Below are 20,513 nucleotides of genomic sequence, written 5' to 3'. Positions count from 1 at the left end.
TGCAATGGTCACTGTGCCAGGAGAGTATATTGGTTTCAGACCTGCAGTGATGGTACTTCCAGGCTCTGCTGCTGTGAAGTCAGACAGTCTTTAAAGCACTTCTGCTGTAACTGAGGGAATCCAGCTACAACAGGTCTTTCAGCGATTATCCACTTATTTATAAGTGACTTAAAGACATTCAATCTCTGTCACTAAAACTCAGTTTTAACTGATTACTGCCAGTAATGATTATTACTTTTATGATCAACTGTTATCTCTAGTCTGACATCTTGTCACCGATAAGATTCCTGAAAACAGTAAAGATTGAACAATTTAGAAAACAGCATTTGAGTCTGGATATCTCATGTATTTCAGGCTCTGAGCAACAAAGGAATTTAGGTACTGAAGTCCCACTTAACTACATGTTTTTGGAGTCTGGGTATTAATCACGGCTATTTATTTTTAGTAAAGCACCAAAATGTACCAGCTTCTCAATGCTGCCGTGGCAATCACTACACCCATAACACGGCAAGATTTATAACAAAAATAAAAGCTCATCAAATGAGGCTGAAACTCGAGGCAAACAAACCCATAGTGCTCATTCTATCAATATTTAGCTGTTTCATTGACGCTGGCAGCCAGAGCAGTGAAATAGCTATGTTGACATGGAAGGACAGGATAAAGAAAGTGAAGCAGCACCTATGATAACTTTCATATGGTAAAACTGCATCGTAAGTAACATCAGTGAGGTAAAAATGAAAGCACCGGGGTAAATTTAAGTTCTTGTGTTACTTGCACAGAATTCAGCAGTGAAACAGTTACACTGCACAACATTTTTAGCCACGAGGTCAATTTAAAATATTTGCTTCAAGAGCTGTTGATTATTGGCAACTGATGGAAGCTGATTTGGTTAAAAATATGATAAACTGAAGTTAATAGCAAGAGTTGTAACTTTTGCTTTGGGTTGAGCTGGGTGACTGGAGTAGTTTGCGTTGGAAGAGTTAAGATACACAATCCTATGGAATGCATTACAGATGCAACAACAACAACAACAGAACATACTGGTTGTTAGATCCTTCCTCATCCACACTGGGAGTTTTTGCTTCATTGGTACAGCCCAGTTTGTGTTGCTGTATATGTTTAAGATCGTTATCTAAGCTGCTCTGCAGGTCGAAAAGGTGCTGTTCCACAGCTGCTCTAATTGTTCTTTCTAAAATGCTAGAAAGAAAAAAGAAAATTCATATTAAGAACTCTCCTTTTGCATTGATCAACTATACAGAAAGGTAGAGGTAACAAACTTTACACGAGAGGAGTCTCTGATGCCAAGTACTTCAAGGCAAAAAGAGTCTAACTTTTCCAAAAAGGCAGCGGAAATCACTGCAGCTACTATCTTTGATTTCATACGATTTACATGAAGTATTATGAAGTATATTAACAGTATTTAAAGATTAATCAACGCATTACAACTAACTTACTTTTTAATAACTATACATAAAAACTTATAAAACACAGTAATGTGACAGTAAAATCCAAGTCAGAGTCAATCCTGGAGCAGGCACCGTCCAGCCCAGCTGGCTGCAAGCCCCCCGAACGGGGCTGTAATCTCAAAAGGCAAGAGCCAACAAACTGCACAGACAATAAGCAAGTACCTGATGAAGGGGACAGGATATATCCAAATATACATCAGAAAAGAACATTCTTCTTTAAAAACAGACTACTCTGACTGCTTCTTAGCCAGTGCATCCAAAAACACAATTAGGAATTATCCCGTTTTTAACTCTGGAATCATGTTTATATTTCCTCCACATTTGTGTATGCAATTCCACTGAACTGTACTCAACATTGACTGAGTATTTGCCTTGTGAAGTGGTGCTAAAAACACAATGTGAATGCTGTCATCATGTTAAACACCTAAGTATAAAATCAAAGAGGTTTGGAATCCAGGTTCTGCCATACTGTCCTCTCATGCTATTGCAGTCAACAACACTGGCACACATTAGGTTCTTCCCACATTAGTGTTGAATGCCATAAGTGAAATATCTCACACTAGAACACCTTCATTCAGAACTGTAAACATCAAACCTACTGCATTTCTTTTTCTTGAAAGAAGATATATCTTCTATGCATGTTCTAATAACAGTACAGGTCAAATGTTTTATATTTTCATCATACTTACTCTGCAGAGGCTGGCAAGATACTTATGGGAGAGATATGAGCACTGCAATAAAGAATAAATATGTTAATGTAATGCAAAACTTATCACACTAAAGAGTCTTGAAGTAAACAGAAAGCAACCTAGAAAATACTTGAAGAGTGCATGTAATGCGGCTAATAAAAATGTAAAGAAAGCAATGATTTGCAGTCCCTTTATTATTTAGATGAAGAAAACTTAAAGAATGCCATCATAATACAGGAAGTTGTAGAAGTAGCAATGCAGATTTCTGTCTCTCAACAGCCAATACTCAATATCTTACACGACTATAAGCTCTCAGATGTATGGTCTTTCCCATGGGAAATACTAATCACACAGTCTCCAAAGATTTCCTGACACCTTGCTTAAGAACGCAGATTTTAACCTTGCTGCCTAAAGCAAATTCCAAATGACTTTGCTTTCCTCCACAGCCGCAACTCATCGAGATTCCTCCCTGCCTGTCAGATTGTTGCATAATTTTATTCCGCAGCAGTCGAGAGACTTGCAGCGCTCTCCAAGGACAGCAGCATTTCAGGTGCAAGGCAGGTGCCTTCCCCAGGTTTTGAGACACAAGCCAGACATTTGTAAAGCAGCTGGAAAAGTCCCAGCACAGGCCCCTGTGGCCTGGAATGGTAAACTCCTGGGGGGCGGCAATCAGTGTAACTAACACAAGTCAGTTCAAGTAAGTTAACTCATGCAGTTGCCCTCCCGCTTCAATTTTCCATTAATGTGATCCAAATGTTCTTATTATAAACAGAATACTTGAGATTTAGACAAAGCAACAGTAAAAATGCTTAAAACTACATAAAAGAACATAAATGGCAGCAAGTTGCAACTTTCGTGTCTTATTCAAAAAACAAACACTAACTTCATGTCAACTAAGAGCTAAACAAATGCTTTTTCTCCCTGTTGTATACAACTAAGCCCCAAAAGCTGAAAAACAACTTCAGTCTACTCTTTATCATGCAGCAACATTGTTGGTAGTCAAAGTTGGTACTAAATATTATTTTCAAGAATGCAAAAAGCAACCCTGAAACTGGAAGGAGCTTCTGCTCCACTGGAGACCTGAGCAGGTCCTCCCTCTGCAAGAGACCTTCGATTCATACTCATTTTCTTACACTAAAGAATGTTTTTAATTTCTGGGTTTTTTTTATGAGCATTTTTTGTTGTTGGGGTTTTTTTTGTTTGTTTGCTTGTTTTTAATGGAAACTTGATTTTTGAATCAAGTTCATTTTATGATTTCTGTGTTTGTTTGCCTAGGTGAATAAAGAAAGCAGACCTATTCCAAATGCTCTGACAGAACAGACAGCTCTAAACTATTTCAAAACAGACATTGCCAGCTTTGGAAAATTAAAACACCTGATGTAGGAGCCAGATCTTGCAGCCAGTAATTTCAAAGCTGCTGGATCAAACAACTGATGGTAAACATGCTGGCACCTTGGTTTTTTTTTCCTTTCAAACCAAGAAATGGTAAAAAATAGCTCACAACTTCAGCTATTTACATTTCATGGATAATAGTGTGCACAGTTCAGCACAGACATACTACTTGTACAAAGCGTTTTCAGTTTTTTGATAAACAGTTTTTGTTTTGACAACACTTGAAGCTGTGAATAAGTTCAGCTCTAAGAACAAGATAAAGAGAAGGATCGTAAGCTAGAACATCAGGAAAAAAATTCAAAACACAAAAAATGTTGTTTTAAGTGTCCCATCTCAGTCTTTTCAGTAACTTCTACAAAAGCTGCATTATAAAAGGTAGGCTTACTTTCTCAAAGCACTAATATATAGTACTACAAATTGAAATTAATTTCCTATTAAAACACAGTCAGGAAAGGCAATTGAAGCCCAGAACACTGCAACACTCTGGTTGTAAAAATGGGGGGAAAGAAGAGAAAAAAAAATAATCAGTCAAGGACAGAAGTACAAATACTATTTATAGGAAACTGTGACGACCTGGAATCCTTTTTTCTACCACTTGTGACAATAAGGAACCCCGTGGAAAGGGGGGGGGGCTGTGGGGGGGGGGGGGTGAGGGGGAGCAGTAAGAGAAATCAAACTCATCTCCGGAGAATCCAAGAGATTTCAGACACGGTTCACAACAAAATTTTGCATCTCACTGCATAACCTTCAGCCCCCGACACAGGATCATTCACCAGCTTTTTCATTAAACACCTTTAGATGCATTAGAGGCACGCAGCAAGAGATGTGCACTGATCAGCAGTATTGCAAAGCCTGAAGAATCCTCTTACTACATAAAGAGTATCTTACGTCTTCAACTAATCACTTTAGCAATTAAGCACTTTTTGAAAGTAATGTTGCAATCGTTCTTAGTTGAAAATACATTACAACTTCCCAACCCATGTACAGCAGTTCAAGGACACTTTTAAAAAGCTGTAATTTAGACTGCTACACAGTCTTAACGCAGCATGACACAGCAAGACACAGTAAGGTAAACATCTTTGTTTCCTAACGCTAACCCACTCCTGAATCTCTCCTGCACTGTCTCTCTACCCAGAAAGAGTCCCGGTAAAAACATACCTTGAGATAGAAAAATACATTAACTACATAGAAAATACTTTGCCGTTTTTCTTGGTAATTTACTGACTGTATACAGATTCTAATTTCTCACTAAAAAAAAAAAATCAATTGTGACATTATTTCATTTCACAATACCTCCAGAATATATTTAAATCTCCCATAATTTTAAAATAAAAGCCTTATTTGCAATCATATCAAAGCAGCGTCTCCTTGTCATCTAATTACCTGTGCAGCAGAACTTTACAGGCCATCCTGATGATTTTTGCCAGCCCGAATGAGCACTGGAGGTAGAACTGCTTGATGTGCATGGCTGGGCTGTGCGGGGCTGGCGGGGCCGCTGTGCCCAGCCCTGCAGTCTAAATAGAGCCCCACTGCAACATGAGGTCACTCCTGACAAGCAGCTGCCCAATCAACACGGGAAAAGCTTTTCCCCAACATGTTTTTCACCGATGTTCTAGGATGGAAGTAGGGACAAGTACTTGGATGTTAGGGAAAGCACTGAGCTAAAAGAATAATGTATTTTCTAGCAATCCACGGAACTGTGGCGTTTGACTAGCCTTGCTCGGCTCACTTAGTTGCTGTTAATATTATTGGCTCTCACTGTTGAGAGCTAATTAAAACAAAAACAACACGTTAAAAATATCACACAAGCAGTGAGGAGCTCACCCTTGTTATTGTATTTAATACAAAGGAAACTGTTTACAGAACTTACTACTTGTCATAGCTCATATTTTACACTTAAAATTTTGAAAAGCCCTAAGAAAAAAAAAAAACAAGAGATTTTTATATCAGGCTTTTGACTGACAATATTTGAGATTAAGTGCAATAAGTAATGCAAATACTGCTTGGCAAAGCACAGTGATGAAAAATGTGGAGTTATGACCGAGCAGGATTCTGACGTGATTATTTCAACAGCATGTGTTAAAAGTCAGCTGCAATGCTGAGTCAGTTTCTTTCTCCGACAGTCAGACAGCAAAATCGAAAGAGCCCTGGCAAAAAGGCTTCAATAACCGACAACACAGTATTTCCTTTACGTACTCGATGTCAGCTCCTGGGCAACAAATGCTCCCTGATTCAGTTAACAGGCTCAAAGATCAATCAACAGGTTCATTTTAAATACCATTTTCAAGCAATCACTGAATCACCTGCATTAATGATTATACCAGATTTCTCTCACACTCAGCCAAAAATTAGCACCAGGCAGTGCATGAAGGTCAGATGTTTCACAGAGAACAAACAGAAAGGATGAAGAAAAAAGGTAGTGAGCAAAATTATGAGCAAGGCACAGCCAAGTAACTAGAAGAAAGGTCATACACCCCACTGTATGACTCAAGATAACCAAACTTTAACATGCAGAACATGCAACCTCAGCGTCCTTTTCCTTCTCTCCACAGAGACCAAAAATTTACAGACATTCAGTTCCCAGAAATCTGACAACAGCAGAGACAACAAAACTACAGGTTAAGGAACAACAAGAATCATATTTGATATCTACTTCTATTCTTCTTCCCTTATTAAGCTGCTGCAGGCCCTATGTCAACACAAACATCTCAATAAACCTGCACTAACATTTACTTTTCTTCTTTTTTTTTGACAACAAGAAACTATTAAAAAAAGCCATTAAATGCATACTATGAAAGCCTTTACGTTTGAGAAAAATACTTACAGTATTTATAGTTGTTAAAAGTTTAATAAAGCGTACTTTCTCATGCTCCGTAATTTACTTTCTTTAAATGTTTCCTGCAGTTGTTCTGGTTTTACAGTCAAAATTGTTTCTTCTTCTACAGGATTCTGCCCTATCCTTCCCCACAAATTGTCTAAAATGCCAACCATAATTAATGTCTATTAATTTTTAATTAACCCTAAACATTGAGTATAAATGTTTTTTCTCTTCAGGCTATCAAATTTAAACTCTCAAACACGTTGAGTTTGTCACTACTGCTGTGCTTACACGTTCCACAAGTAACTAAATACCTGTGAATAGTTAAATTGTTTTAAGACTTTAATTGGAAGAAGTTGCACTTTTAGAGAAGTTCCAATTGCAGCAACTTTTTTTTTAAGTCAAACCAAAATTAACCAAGTATACTGCTGAATAGGATAATTAACAATTAAAATATAATTTAAATTACAAAACAGAATTATGTTTCATTATTTTATATTGTACAAATTCCTGCTACAAAGTAGAAGCGTGCAGCTAACCAGCTGAACAAATTTCAACCTGAAATCCACACTCTTGAGTCAGTCTTAGGCACAAAACTTATCCTGCATTTCTTTTGCCTTTAGTCATACTTTTATTATAGATTCTTCCTCACCCCACCCTACACGTTCTGACACGCAGTGCCCATACCTAACACATGCTATGTAAACTATCATACAAGTAAAGCAGCCTTAAAAACTAGTGTAGTGCAAGCATGTAAAACATGAATGTGTGTTTTACTAGCGAGTGCAAATAATCTCTCAAATGGAAGCAGCATTTCCAGTTTGTGCATCTTCTCCTCTGAGGATTGGTTTTAATTAAAAGCTGACTCCCACTCCAGCACTCCTGCCTGTACTACACTTTGCAGCTTCCAAGCTTGCTCAGAGCTCTGGCCCAGCAGAGCCTCTCCAAACAGCTCCCTCTGCAACCCGGCCCTTAGGCAGGTAACACAGGTCCCTCCAGCTTCAGCAGCGTTACACCTGTTTGGACAATGCAAAACCTTGGCTTTCTATGCATTTTTCTAATAACTTTTCTCAAAAAAGCAGTTAAATTAAACCTCAACTGGTGCATAGGTGCCAGTCATGTAACTCCTGCAGAAACATCAGCCTCCAAGATACATTTAGTTGGCAGAGTTTAAATTAACAGAAGATCTTCAGGTGTTTTACAAATACACATTAGCAAGTCAATTTTCACAAAACAGCGTATTGAAAGCCTTCACTGCAACTCAAATTAAGGAGACTTTCTGGGCCCTCAAGTGTTTGTGCAAGCAACTCATTCTATGAAGTCTCACATATAACGTTACAAAATGCCACATGTTCAAAGTTCTCACAATTTCTTCCACACTGCTCCTACTAAAGGCCTTTCTAGAATGTCTAAATTCCAGCCTCGAAATCATTAATGGTCAATATTATCCCAGTTGCTCTCCACTATACTTTTAGACATACACACTTCCTCATCATCCCTGGTGTTTCCTCTCTCTAGCATATTTTCAGGAAGTAATCACATCTACAGAGTCCTCATTACAATTTCTTATGAAAAATATTCCACCATAATCTAGGGAAATGAGAAAGTACTCTCCTCATCTAACACCTGACCAAACTGGGCATAAAAAATCCTGGACAAACAAATTCCCACAGGTTTAGAAAAGAATTAGGGTCATGTAAGGATATGTCTCTGCTCACTAGCACGTGACAAGAAATAGTCATAGGATATCCCACTTCTACAGCTTCGGTTTGTAGACACCTCCACTTAGGCTGACAGCTTCTCTCTGTCAGACAGAACAGACTAGACTCCAAACTTAAACCCAAACTCCAAGGGAGAAACAAGTTACCTTGTTGATGCTGTAACACTCCTGGAATCCGAGAGACCCCCTGTCATATCTAGATGCACCACAGCTGGCCTTTCAACAGGTTTCTCTGTGCCATCTTCTGGAAGTTCTTCAGACTGCTCAAGCTTTACATCTTCCTCCTCTTCCAAGAGATCATTTATCTAATAAAAAGAATTATTCGCAGTCAATGCCTTGAAAAGTTATTTTAAGAGGCCCAAGGAATTAAAAGAGCGTGCGAAGCATAGGAACAACATACTTGTGGTTTTTCAATTTTAGAAAAACAGGCACATTATATTTGCTTTTATGTAAAATCATACACCCCACACCATAAATAAGCTACACAATCCTTTTCAAACATTGGACCAAACCCAAAAAGAAAAGCACCTTTGATGCAGTGAATGAACACAAGCAGAACCAAGAAACAACAAAATCCCAGCAAGACCAAGGTCACGAGGCACAAACCTTTCTTTCTCCACATAAAAAACAGGGACAGATAATTCCATAGGTACTCTTATTTGTGTATGAGAACCATTTTCAAACCCTTCTGTGGAAGACGATGTAGAAATCTAAGAATCCCAATTTTAAAGTATGGAATGAATATTTATAATGGCAAATGTAAGAGCAAGAGTATTGAGGAGTTTTTGCAAAGCCCCTTGCCTATTTTTGTTTCTGTGTTTCCAAGCACAGAAATTTTTTCTACTGAAGCAGTAAAATGCAGCCAATTTAAAAACAATATAGCTAACTGACAATTCTATACAGCCACCTCCATTTTTTTAAAAAGCAACTACGTCTAAAACATAAAAAGGTAAACACAACAAAGTTGTGATTTATAAAACTACTCTGATTGATTACTGATCTCCCAAACTCGCCAACCCAGGAATTAAAGTATCAACAGGAACCTCAAAAAAGATAAAATCTGCCACAGGAGTATGAAAGAAAACCACTCTGTTATGAGAAGTTGAAACTTTACAAGTTTAAGGTAATACAGAAGGCATTTACTTATTTTTCACCCAGCACAGCCCGCTGCCAGTGGCACCCACAGCCCTTCGCACCCCACTGCTCCAGCCGGGAGGAGCAGGACCCAGCAAAAGTGCACTGTTGACATCTGGTGGAGACACCACGGAAGTAAAGGGACTCTGCACCAGGCCTCAGATGTCGTGGGGAAAAAAAACCCCAAAACACACCATTATGCTTAGGAAACCCTTTTGCTAAAAGATGTAATGACCCACAGACAAGTCAGTCATTTCAAAGCAGGAGAGCACAGACTAACTACACTTCAGAGAGCAGCAACCATCCCAAACCAAGACGCTGGTCCTTGGCCTCCAGCTGCCCAAGTTAGAGCCCAGCTTTATTTCACGGCTCCATGCAGGCAGCAAGGCTGTGTCAGTTCTCAGCGCCAGACTTATTCCTGCGAGGAGCTGAGGAGACAGCAAACACGGCAAAGCTGCAACACTGCGCTGGAAGAGCTGGCGGAGCAGAAGCTGCTCCATCCAGCCTGGGCTGCCCACGCTTGGCAGAGCAGACCAACGGGTGAGGTGTGACTGCCATGGAGAGGAAACAACCAGCCGCCCCAGTACTTGCCTTACCTGTCTTGCTAGAGGAGAGGTTTGTGGGATAATTGGGCTTATTAAAATTCAATATTTCTTGTTACTTTCCTTAGCAACTGCTAGTTATTTACACTTCTTCCTCTTTAAAGAAAATACATCATTTCTTAAGTCAACTGAACATGAGAAAATTCAGTCTATAGTTTTTCATATTTCTGAAGAAGGGTCTAAGCCAAGATTTTATTAACAATCCATGAACCTGGCTTTGATTATACAAAAAGTACTTCTTCCATGCATTTGCTCTTATATACCACAACTTGTTAGAATTAAAAATATTTTGCCAATATTTGCACTACCATGCCACATTTTCATGTCCCTCACAACCCTCCATGTCTATTTATCCCAACACGACACAGTGTTTAACTTCAGAGAGTTCAATTTGTCATGAGGAAAAGTAGAGTGATAATGGATCCCATCACTCACATGGACAGGTGAATCTGACAATCCCGACAGCTGTGTACCAGGGCCTAGAGTATTTCTATCCTACTCAACTTTGTTTCTCTCATTTTAACACTTTTTCACACCAATATAAAGGCGATATTTTGAAGTCTTAGCATTAGAAACACCATTCAAAAATTTTGGCATAGGGAAACACCATTGATAACATCACCAAGTGGAGTGCGAAACCCTACATGCTTCTGTAAGACACACCTAGAAATATTATTGACCAAGACCAACAACAGTATGGTTCTGCATTTGCTTAAAAACCAGTTCTCCACTCCTAAAAAGGTAATTAAAAAGTTATACTGTTTAGATAGCATAACAACACCTATGTTGGTTTAGTCTTTATGTATTTTTCTACATAGCATAGCTATACTTACTACAAAGCAACAATTTCACAAGCATACAAATGCATTTGCGGAAATACCAGGTTCTGTCAGTTTACAAGCAACTACCAAAACGTATACTAAAGAAAACTATATTTCAACATATCTTTCATAAACATCTGTGTATAACAGATACTTAAAGTGATAATATATTGCCATATAAAATATTTTTACCTGCTCAGTTATTGAGCTTAAATCATTAGCGGATGAAAAATCTTCCTCTTCATTTTCAAAGAATTCATAATAGTTCTCCAGAAGTCCCGCCATTATTCTGCTAACTATTTCTTGTTCTTTCAGATCCTCCACATCTGTGTAAATGCTAAAGATGTCAACATTGGTTTAGTTTCAAGATCTAAATCAAACTGTTTCCCCAAAGAACTCCTGTGTATGACTGCTGACTAGTGCCTTCAATTGACACCATTAGCCCTAATCCGTTCTCAACACACAGAACTTTAAATGTACCTTCACACTCCTGTTTTATGAAGCTTTATACTAGTTTATATTCAAAAGTGATGAAGTAACAACTATTTACTTAATTAACTTTTCATGAGGCCTACTTAAAATTCAAGTATTTTCCTGTAGAGAGGAAACCCCAGTATACATTAGTACTTTAACAGCTTTCTCCCAGAATTGCTTTCTTGCTACAAACAGCAATCTTACACACTATCTCAATTTGAACCTCAGTGTAATTACAGTAATGCAACAATCAAATCAGTCCTTTCTAATGCCATAGCTCACAGACACGCTGTTGTTTAGATATGAGCAAAAACTAAGACAAAACTGGGGTGAGGGAGTTAGGGGGAACAGAAAGAAAGGCATTGCCCAAAACATATTCTGTGTTTGCTGCTGTTTCTCATGCAGTAGTGAAGACTTCAGACTACAGATGTACATTGTCGTAACAACATAGAAACACTGCAAGAACTTTTATAACTAACTTACTGAAAAACATCTGGGCCAAAGACTGCAGCTAAAGAACTCGCCGACCAAATTTCTTCATGATGTGATGCTACATTAGCTAAAAATTTACACAGAAACTTCAACAAACTGTAATTAACAGGTGGAAGCTGCTGCAAGAGGAACCTCAACTTTCTTCCAAATTCATCTTCATTATTATAATCTGAAAAATGTAATAAAAATATTTTAATAACAGCAATAAAGTATCTGCTTTTTCACATTTTATATTTATCAACTTTTTGAAAGAGCACAAGAGAGAGAGGTGATAGATCACTTTGTACATAGACATTGAGATGTTTTGTCTGATTTATCCTAAAATGTAGGTTCTAAATAAAAGTCAGAGACCTAGAGGAAAAAAACATTCTTATCTGTAACCGAAGTCCTCGGACAATAAACTGTGGATACACACCTCTTGGACACATGGCCTAGCGTGTTGGGGTTAAATTCACACTTGAGTTACTAAAATCACTTGCCTTTGAGGAACCACCATCAGGCCTGCATGGAACAAGCCTCAAAAGTTGTATATAGTTATACAACAAGGTATGGCCTACGTCGTTTTGAGAAGTAAGCTTAACTTAATGATACGGAAGGCCTGCTAAACAGGGAAATTCCAGAAGTAACATATGGATCCAAAATTACTACCACTTTTGTTTCTGTGAGCAATTCCTCTGCCTAAAATACAGCTGATACTGTAATTCTGGAAACTAGCCTAGATATGTCTATCAGACAGTCAAAATACCAAAAGCCAAAACCTGAACATAGGAAACCGAAACTCTAATTTTAGTATCAGGAAATAACATTTAAAATTTTATGTGTTTCGATTTCCTTGGTACAGACAACTTTAAATCTTTCTGAACTCACTTTACACTTTAAAAAAGACAGTAAGGACAGTAAACTGCAAGTTTAAGTGAAGTTTCTTTTCATATTTAACAAAAGGGAGCTAAATGGGGACTCAGATGCTGAAGAATAACTCTTTTCCCAAAACAACCTATATGACTAGATGACTGTGGGAAGATTTACAAAGATGGAAAAAACTCCAGTTTTTACCTATATTTTACCAGTCATAGAAGGGAATACACTGTCACACCAAACGAGTATACCTCAATCCCAGTTCCAGTCCTGAGAGGTAACCTTGCAAACCAAGGTGCACAGCACCATCAGCTGAGCAAGCAGGAACATTCTGCACTATTGGCTTAACAATCCTTTTGTTATTTATCATCTTTTTCAGAAAGAAAAAACCCAAGTAACAGTTTACTAGCTAGTTAGGTCCAGTGAACAATACATTAGCCAAGTCAAACCAAATAGAAGACACATCACTAAAGAAATTCCCTATCCGCTTCAGTTTCTCATTACTGCACTGGACAGACAAACAGACCAGCAGCCTTATCAAGCTTCTCTGGTCAGCAGCTTCCAATAATTGTTGCCAGCTCAAGACTATTTAGTGCCTCACACAGGAGTGCTCAGTCTGCTCACCAGCTATCCAGATAACCACCCTGCATTCAAAGTTTCAGATATACAGGCTACGAAGGGAGGAAAATGAAGCAGCTTCACACTGCTGCAGATGACCCTCCAGTTCAGCACTTGGTAAATACAGCATAGCAGTATATGAAAACTACACTATACTCACTCATCCCACAAACCAGATCCCACTGTGAACAAACAGGACTATCGCAAGTGTTATCAAGTTCTTAGTAGGAATAAACTCAACAACAGAAAATTAAATGAAACAAACATGTGCATCTTACAAAGCAAAACAAGCCCAGCGCTTCACAAAAAGTACAACAGATTGGAAAACGAGCAACACTCCTGCAAAGTGATAACCAGCAGAACCCTCCAGAATGTCACAGCGTGCAGAACTCCAAGCCCAAGGCACCCGTTGAGGACATCACTAACACAGAGCTGCAAGATGATGCTTTTACTGGTCAAGTTGTGACTCAACTCCAGCACCACTCAACACAGCAGGGGCCAAAAGACCCAGGAGAGGAGATACAGATAGACAAGTTGGGAATTGGTAAAGAAAATACTATGCCAGCGTATGGGTGTCAATTTGAAAGGGCAAGTTCTTGTAGTATATGAAAAAACATACTTAGCAACAATATGTTGACAACAGGTTTTTTTAATCCTACAAATGAATTTTAAGCTGATAAAAATCCGCAGTGGGAGAGTAAATATGACATCAGAATCTCTTCTCTAGTAAACAAAAGCTTTACGTGCCATAGAATCATAGACAGTGTAAGTGAAATTCAGAGGAAAAACAAGAAAATCAGACAAAAGCATCCCCTGGCGCTTTTAAAGCACCAGTGGTGGGAAACTGTTGAGTAACTTTGATTCCACTGGCTTTGACCAGTGTCCTAGTACTCCCACAGAACAACATGGAATATTCAGAACCAACCTGCATGATCTGTGGTAGCTTCACTATTTTCCTGCATGATCGATAAACTCTGTCTTTGAACCTATACTGAGTTTCCTACAAAAGACCTTTTTATTTGGATTTTGTGCTAAGAAAAGGTATATTGGAATGCCTTCTGATACACACATTATTCCATGGAACACCAAAGAAACTCTAGGGACACTAAAAAAAATTCATTTTAATACTGGTTTTCGTTCTTCCGATAAAAAAAATGAAAACACTGAATCAAAAATATTTTTTACCTTGAGAAAGTTGCATCAAATGTGTGTGCAAACTGCCTGGGATAACTGGCTCTGGAAGTTCTTGAAGAAAAAATCTAAGAAGGCTAATAGCTGAGGGTACATCTGCTTCTTTAACCAGGTCCACATCTTCTCCATTATCATATCGTTGCCGAAGCCACTCCACTGTCTCAGCATTCCCATTGACTTGAAAAAGTCCTTCTTGTTCCAGACCCCCTGAGTTAGAAAGACATTGCAGAAATAAGCTTCTGGTCTACTATGTATAAATATATGAGAAAATACTGATAATCAGATACACACAATTCACATACTCAGTGAATGACTTTCTGGACAACAGTTCTGCAAGACTTCCAGTAGTCTTTTTCCCAGCAAACACACTCTTATGACCAGCTAACAACACAGTAATAAGGTAAATGTTAGCAATACCTAAACCACACCATTTCCTATTAAGTGCCCTACTGAGCTGACTGCATTAGCTAGAAAACAGTGGTAATCGAACATAACAGAAGGAGGAAAGAAAGGAAGTATCACCAAAACAAATCACCACATCCAATTAAATATAAGTAACTCAAGAAAACAAATATTCTTCAAAAATCACAATCTATTCTGTAAGAATAACAGCTAAAATACTATTTAAAGTACAGCAAGATAATACATACCATGTTCCTCAATATAGTCCACGACATGGCGGACTATGAATGGAACCTCATTGTCTGGTTGCCCTTCTTGCTGCAGCTCATCAAGTGGAATTCCAAATATTTTGTTAGCAAGAACAGAGTTGCAGTTACTCAAGGAAGGGGAGGAGCTCTTCCTCATATCTTTTTGCAGCCAAAAATCAAAGCTGTCTTTTCTGTCAAATAAGAGGAATTAAAACCAAAAACCATACGTCAGTGTGCACTGTTGAATGTATTGATCTGTAACACAATGTGCTTTAATTATCTAATGCAAATACCCTCCACTCTCTCCCAATCAGTTCACTGATTCAATGAAAAGTTCTGTAGAAATTTCAAATACAACTAACTAGATAAATGACTATTACCAAGGTGTTCTGTTCAGTCCTCAATAGAGGACCAATATGAGCATATAGCAGCAAAGGAAATTCAGAAAATTCTAGTTACAATGTCCTTACTTAAGTTCTAAGGTACTTTAGGAGGGCTAGATTCTTCAGTACATTTTCTAATGGGATATTTATCAGTCAGGCTTGGAAAATCCAACACAAAAGCCTCTCCAGAGGAAGTGAAACTAGTGGATCATACCAAACCAAACCCCCAAGTTTTAGTTACATGAAATTATTGAGTATTTTGTGATACACAACTGCACTGCAATCAATTTCTGATATATTTGGCATTTTCTGGTCTACACAATAAAGCTTTCAACACCTGCATCAAATGAAAAATTTTTACTGAAAATAAACCTCCCAAAACTAGTTTCTAGATACTCAGTGATTCCATTTTTTCCTATCACACAGAAGCTCAAGCTTTATTTGCAAGCCTTTGCTTGATACAGGATCTAGATAGGTAACGTTATTACCAAAGGCAGTGTCAGTTAAAAACCCAAAACATTGTCAAAAACATACTTACTTAAATGCAAGTAATCACTTTCATAAAGAATGGCACATAGAACAAAGTCCATCCTGTTAGTCAAAGTACTGCAACCAAACTTAATTCTCTGTTTAGTAATGGACTGATAAATTCTAATAGATTAGACATACTTAATTCTCTACTTCCTTTTAATCTTTTTTTATAGCCTGAGTAAAGTAGTTTAAGAAACTTACCTCAGAGTACTTAAACAGCCGAGTTTAAAAAATGTTTTCTGCGCCAGCTGCCCTCACTGACCAAGCATTCTTTTGTCATTTATGGTTGTTTAAGATTATGGCAAAAGATCAGCCTGTAGTTCCTCATTGAAGAATAGCAGAACTCGATCAGTACTTCAGCAGTTAATCTAAAAATAAGGAAAATATCGTTAGATCATTAAGTTTTCAACACTTTTAAACTCAGTCACAAGTCTAAACATCACATTTGCGGAATTCTCCAGGTCAAATCATCACTTCCTTGTTCTGAACAAGAAAGCATAAGGACCACGTTAACATGGCTCACAGGAGAGCACCCAACAAAGCAAATCCCTTTATTTGCTTAGGAGCTAACCACACAAACTGCAAGTTAACATGGGACATCTTAGCCTTACAGTTATGAAATTATTTTCGGACTTATCCTTTTTCCAAAGGATCACGAAGGGCTCAGTAGGTTAGACAGAAGCATTTTATAGCACCTACCATACTAAAACATTTAATGGCTATAAAATTTTTAGAAGGATCTCCAGCACTGGTTTAACACATTATCTTTAAATGGCATGAACAAAAAGTCCTAATGAAGGAACAACATCAAGAGGCAGCTGGTCTTCAGCAGTACTGATCATCTGTTCTAGAAAGTTGATTTGTGTCCTAACTGCCAGTTTAACATCCAAGCGATCATCAGATCTGGGTGCAGGATGGAACTTCCCCCAATTAGATTCCCCAGAACCACGCACAGTTTTGCCACCTTTTAGACTCCAGATTATCTGGGCATTTTTCATGGTCTCGACTCTCAAAATAGCTACAGACCACAGCAATAGACTTTTTGGTTTTCTGTATTACTAAAAATTTCAATTGCAGCTTCATGACACAGTGGAACTGATCTGATGTCCAGATACAGCCAAAGAGTCATCTCAGTCCCTTGATCTCACCCATGACCTGTATTAATTAAACTCAAGCAACTATAACTGGGCAAAACTAGCTTGCGATGTACACACGCAAACACAACACACATCACCAAAACTAGACAATAAAAATACTTTGCCTGGCTTTAAAGTATATACACTGAAACCTTCTGTTTCATAAATTGAGACTGATACGAGCATTCAGCTGACGCACTTGAAAGAAGTACCTTCCCTCTCTTTGTTCCCCCACACTGGCTCTTGCTTCTATTCCACATCAGAATAAATCAAATTCACCTTCACTTTCAAAGTCCTGACAAACTACTACACTCCTGTCAGTACCAAAATACCAGTCCATTCATTAGCCTATGACACCAGGAATACAGTCCTTCCAACACTTGGAATAAATAACATTTTCCTGCTCCAAATCCTCCCCAAACTGCACCCCTGTGTTAAGGGAGCTGGCCATAAGCTGTATACAAGACTGCTTCATCCTCCTCACAATTTTCTTGCATTGAGATTTAGGGGAAAAAATATTTCAGGCTTACGAGTGTTTAAATCTTTGCCTATGATATAAGTACTACCGACCAATATTCTTTCCTGCTCTTTGTCATCCATCTCTATCTATTGTCTTGTTTACACACAGGTTTACAACCTGCTACACGTCTCATGCAGGTGGATTCTGGTCTAAGATCAGGGCTCCAGATGAGCTGCCCACAGAAAATAAAGGGTTATATTCCAGTCAACAGGCACAAATCTGTCATTCTTGGTTACTAAAAAGACGCTGCCAGATTTCAGCAGTGAAGCAGTCACAATTCATGACTCTCCTACAATTTATGAAGACACTGCCTAGCCATTTTTCGCATTATTTTGGTATATTGATTGTCAACAGAATCTTTGCATGCAAGTAATTTTAATCAACCCAAATATATCACACCATTTTTAAAATAAGATGCACACAGCCTGTTTTCTGAAGTCCTACCAAAGTCAATCTATCCACAAGGAACCACACGGTCTCACGTTAGCCAGCTGTAGAGTTCACGGCAGCCGGGAAAAAATCTTTGATGGATCTGCCACAATGCTCCAGGCTGCCTTGCTAAAACAAACACATCATAAACCTTCTAAACAAACATCACCTAATAAAAAGAGCAAATTAGAAACAACCACTTTATAATTCAACACCAAACGAACAATCTTGAAGTCCAGCTTTCTTAGCAAAGATAACTTTGCGCCAAGTTAGTTGACATAAAAGCACAGCCATTTTTATCAGGTGCTGCAGACAAATAAGCTACCTGAATATTAATTTCGTTCAGGAGACATGAATAAAAGAAAAGTCTTCTATTTTACCTAGCTTGGCAACATAACGATGAAGTTGAAACCGCCTGGTTGTCTCATTGTTAGAGAAAAAACAGATTTACAACCCAAGTGTGTACTTTAAACAAAGTTTTACATGCCTTACCAGCACCTAGAAGAATTAGTGAAAGGCCAATTTTCACCCTCTCAGATGCACACGTCCTTATACAGACACACACTTCAAAAATATCATAATACACAACACTTTCTTTTCAGAGCATTTAAGCCTTCTGCCTTTTAGTGCAGGCTTGGATTGTCCTTCACAGGCTGTGATACAATGCATCTGATATGTACGAAGTCTAAAAAAAGCTAGAAACTTTTAAAAAGTTACCTGACTTCCAGCAAGTTTTATTTCCTGTTACTTCCAACACTGTAAAACTGAAGGAGAGGCTCAGAAACTGTTAATAATTAAATATTATTATCTCTACTTTTGATATTGATGAACAGCTTTCCCGCTTGCCCTCCTTGACTCAGAAGTACACCACTTCAATGGAGACACGGATGAAAACCAGAACAAGCTATACAAGCTTCAGAATGATTTCTAGAGTCTTTTACAAATACTAAGCAATACTTTGCCATAATCAAATGTTTCAGAAAACAGGAGCTGATCCATTCAATCAACTCTTCTAACTTTTGTTCATATTATCCTGACCCTTTTGAACATGTGCTTTGCACTCCAATTTCAAAACCTATAGGCTTCCAAGTCCTATCAAGAGAAACTAAATTAATTAAGAAACACACACACACACAAAAACCCCACACACTCTAGTTTGTGCTTTATTATAAATATTCTGGTTGCGTCTTTCTCAATCTACCTTGTTACTACAAACTACCTTGTAACTACAAACATCTACAAAGATCCCCTAAGCTACAATAATGTTCTACAAAATTTAACTACACAAAACTACAAATACACCTTACTGTGACCACTTACTATACTGCAATTTTACAAGAGACTGAAAAAAATCATACTATGTCCTATGCAACATCTTGAGTCCAAGCGTCTTAAATGAGGGTAAAACACTAAGTTTCATTCTGTATTGTGCAGTCCTTTTCTCTCTTATTTAAAAAAAAATCTGGTTCGGGTTTTTTTTTTTTTTGTGCTTTTTGTTTTTAATAAGGAGTCTGCTGGGAAAACAGCACCACGAGTTTCATTTTGCCATCATAATAGCATTCACTTATGTTGGCAACTACAGAAGTATTCACACCCACATATGAAATGCCACTAAGAAAACAGAGAATACATGGCTGTTAATATCTGAGGAATAAATAAGAAAGTTTAGACTTAAATTCAGTTCAGCTTTTACATCACTGGCTGAACTACAAATATATGTTTTCATTTAAAATTAAAGTCCTCAGGACTCCACCACCTTTCCTTAAAACGACGAAATGAAAGGACAAGTACAAATAAACAAGTAAAAAGGCTACAAACTGAAACCACACCACAAGAATTAAAACATTAATTCTGCATGCAGAATTTCTGCCACAAGTCTCAACTATTTAAGCAATTGCTTTATTTGCTTGTTTTGTCTAGCAAATAATTCATATTGTCTGTGAAGCCAAAACTGAAGTTACCAGTGACTGCCATTCTGCTCTATTTTTAGTATATTATTTTGTGGAAGAAGCAGAAATCAGTGATTTTTTCTGTAACATATGAACAATAAAAACTAAATGTAAGATCTTTAGATAGGAAAAAAAAAAAAGTGATATAGGGCAGTAAAATCGCTTGTCCCTACTTCTCAGGAAATACATCTCAAATTTAGACTTGGGCTTTTTCATTCCACAGTGGTGTTGTCCTTTAAGCCACCCACAGGGTCCTAAATGCTTGCTTTCTGCAATACAGGGAGGTTTATTTACAAATAAAATGCCATAAAAGCATTAAGGTGTCTCAAAAATTAGTTTTGAATTTCTTACTCTGTATTTGATAAATAAAAATAATGTATGCAGTTACTTACATGACTTATAACGAGGCAAAATCTGTGATGTCCCTCTAGATGTACATAGTAAACAAGCTTTTAAATCCAAATAAAGAATTATTTTTTTTAGCTAAGTTTCAAATGTCCAAACTTATAACAGATTTTACAAATTTCAAAATGATGGCCCAAACTTATGACACAGATTCCAAGTTGGAACCACAGAAACTTTCCTCATGTAACAACACGATCCAGAGGCAGCTGTGAGGTGAGAGCACCAGGGAGGCTTCCCC

At 37.8% G+C, this 20,513-nt stretch overlaps 1 protein-coding gene across 7 annotated transcripts in view; it reads right to left on the bottom strand.

Annotated features, from left to right (window-relative positions):
- The window catches only part of FAM13B (family with sequence similarity 13 member B), a 48,387-nt gene that overhangs the window by 21,484 nt on the left and 6,390 nt on the right, over positions 1-20,513 (bottom strand). For 5 of the 7 annotated variants that reach the window (XM_065029920.1, XM_065029919.1, XM_065029922.1 and 2 more), the window contains exons 2-9: positions 16,038-16,204; positions 14,923-15,113; positions 14,267-14,479; positions 11,600-11,777; positions 10,835-10,979; positions 8,233-8,390; positions 2,156-2,197; positions 1,042-1,197 (exon numbers count right to left, since the gene is read on the bottom strand). In XM_065029920.1, coding sequence (XP_064885992.1) covers positions 1,042-1,197; positions 2,156-2,197; positions 8,233-8,390; positions 10,835-10,979; positions 11,600-11,777; positions 14,267-14,479; positions 14,923-15,079 — 1,049 coding nt within the window. In that variant the 5' untranslated portion in view covers positions 15,080-15,113; positions 16,038-16,204. Of the gene's footprint in view, positions 1-1,041; positions 1,198-2,155; positions 2,198-4,930; positions 5,105-8,232; positions 8,391-10,834; positions 10,980-11,599; positions 11,778-14,266; positions 14,480-14,922; positions 15,114-16,037; positions 16,205-20,513 lie in introns of those variants that run through there. The other 2 variants (XM_065029924.1, XM_065029925.1) reach the window with 1 other exon arrangement.

Source organism: Columba livia, chromosome 14, assembly GCF_036013475.1.
Source record: "Columba livia isolate bColLiv1 breed racing homer chromosome 14, bColLiv1.pat.W.v2, whole genome shotgun sequence".
Classification (NCBI taxonomy): Eukaryota; Metazoa; Chordata; class Aves; order Columbiformes; family Columbidae; genus Columba; species Columba livia.
Note: the sequence above shows the minus strand (reverse complement) of the source record. Positions and strands in the feature narration are given on the sequence as shown.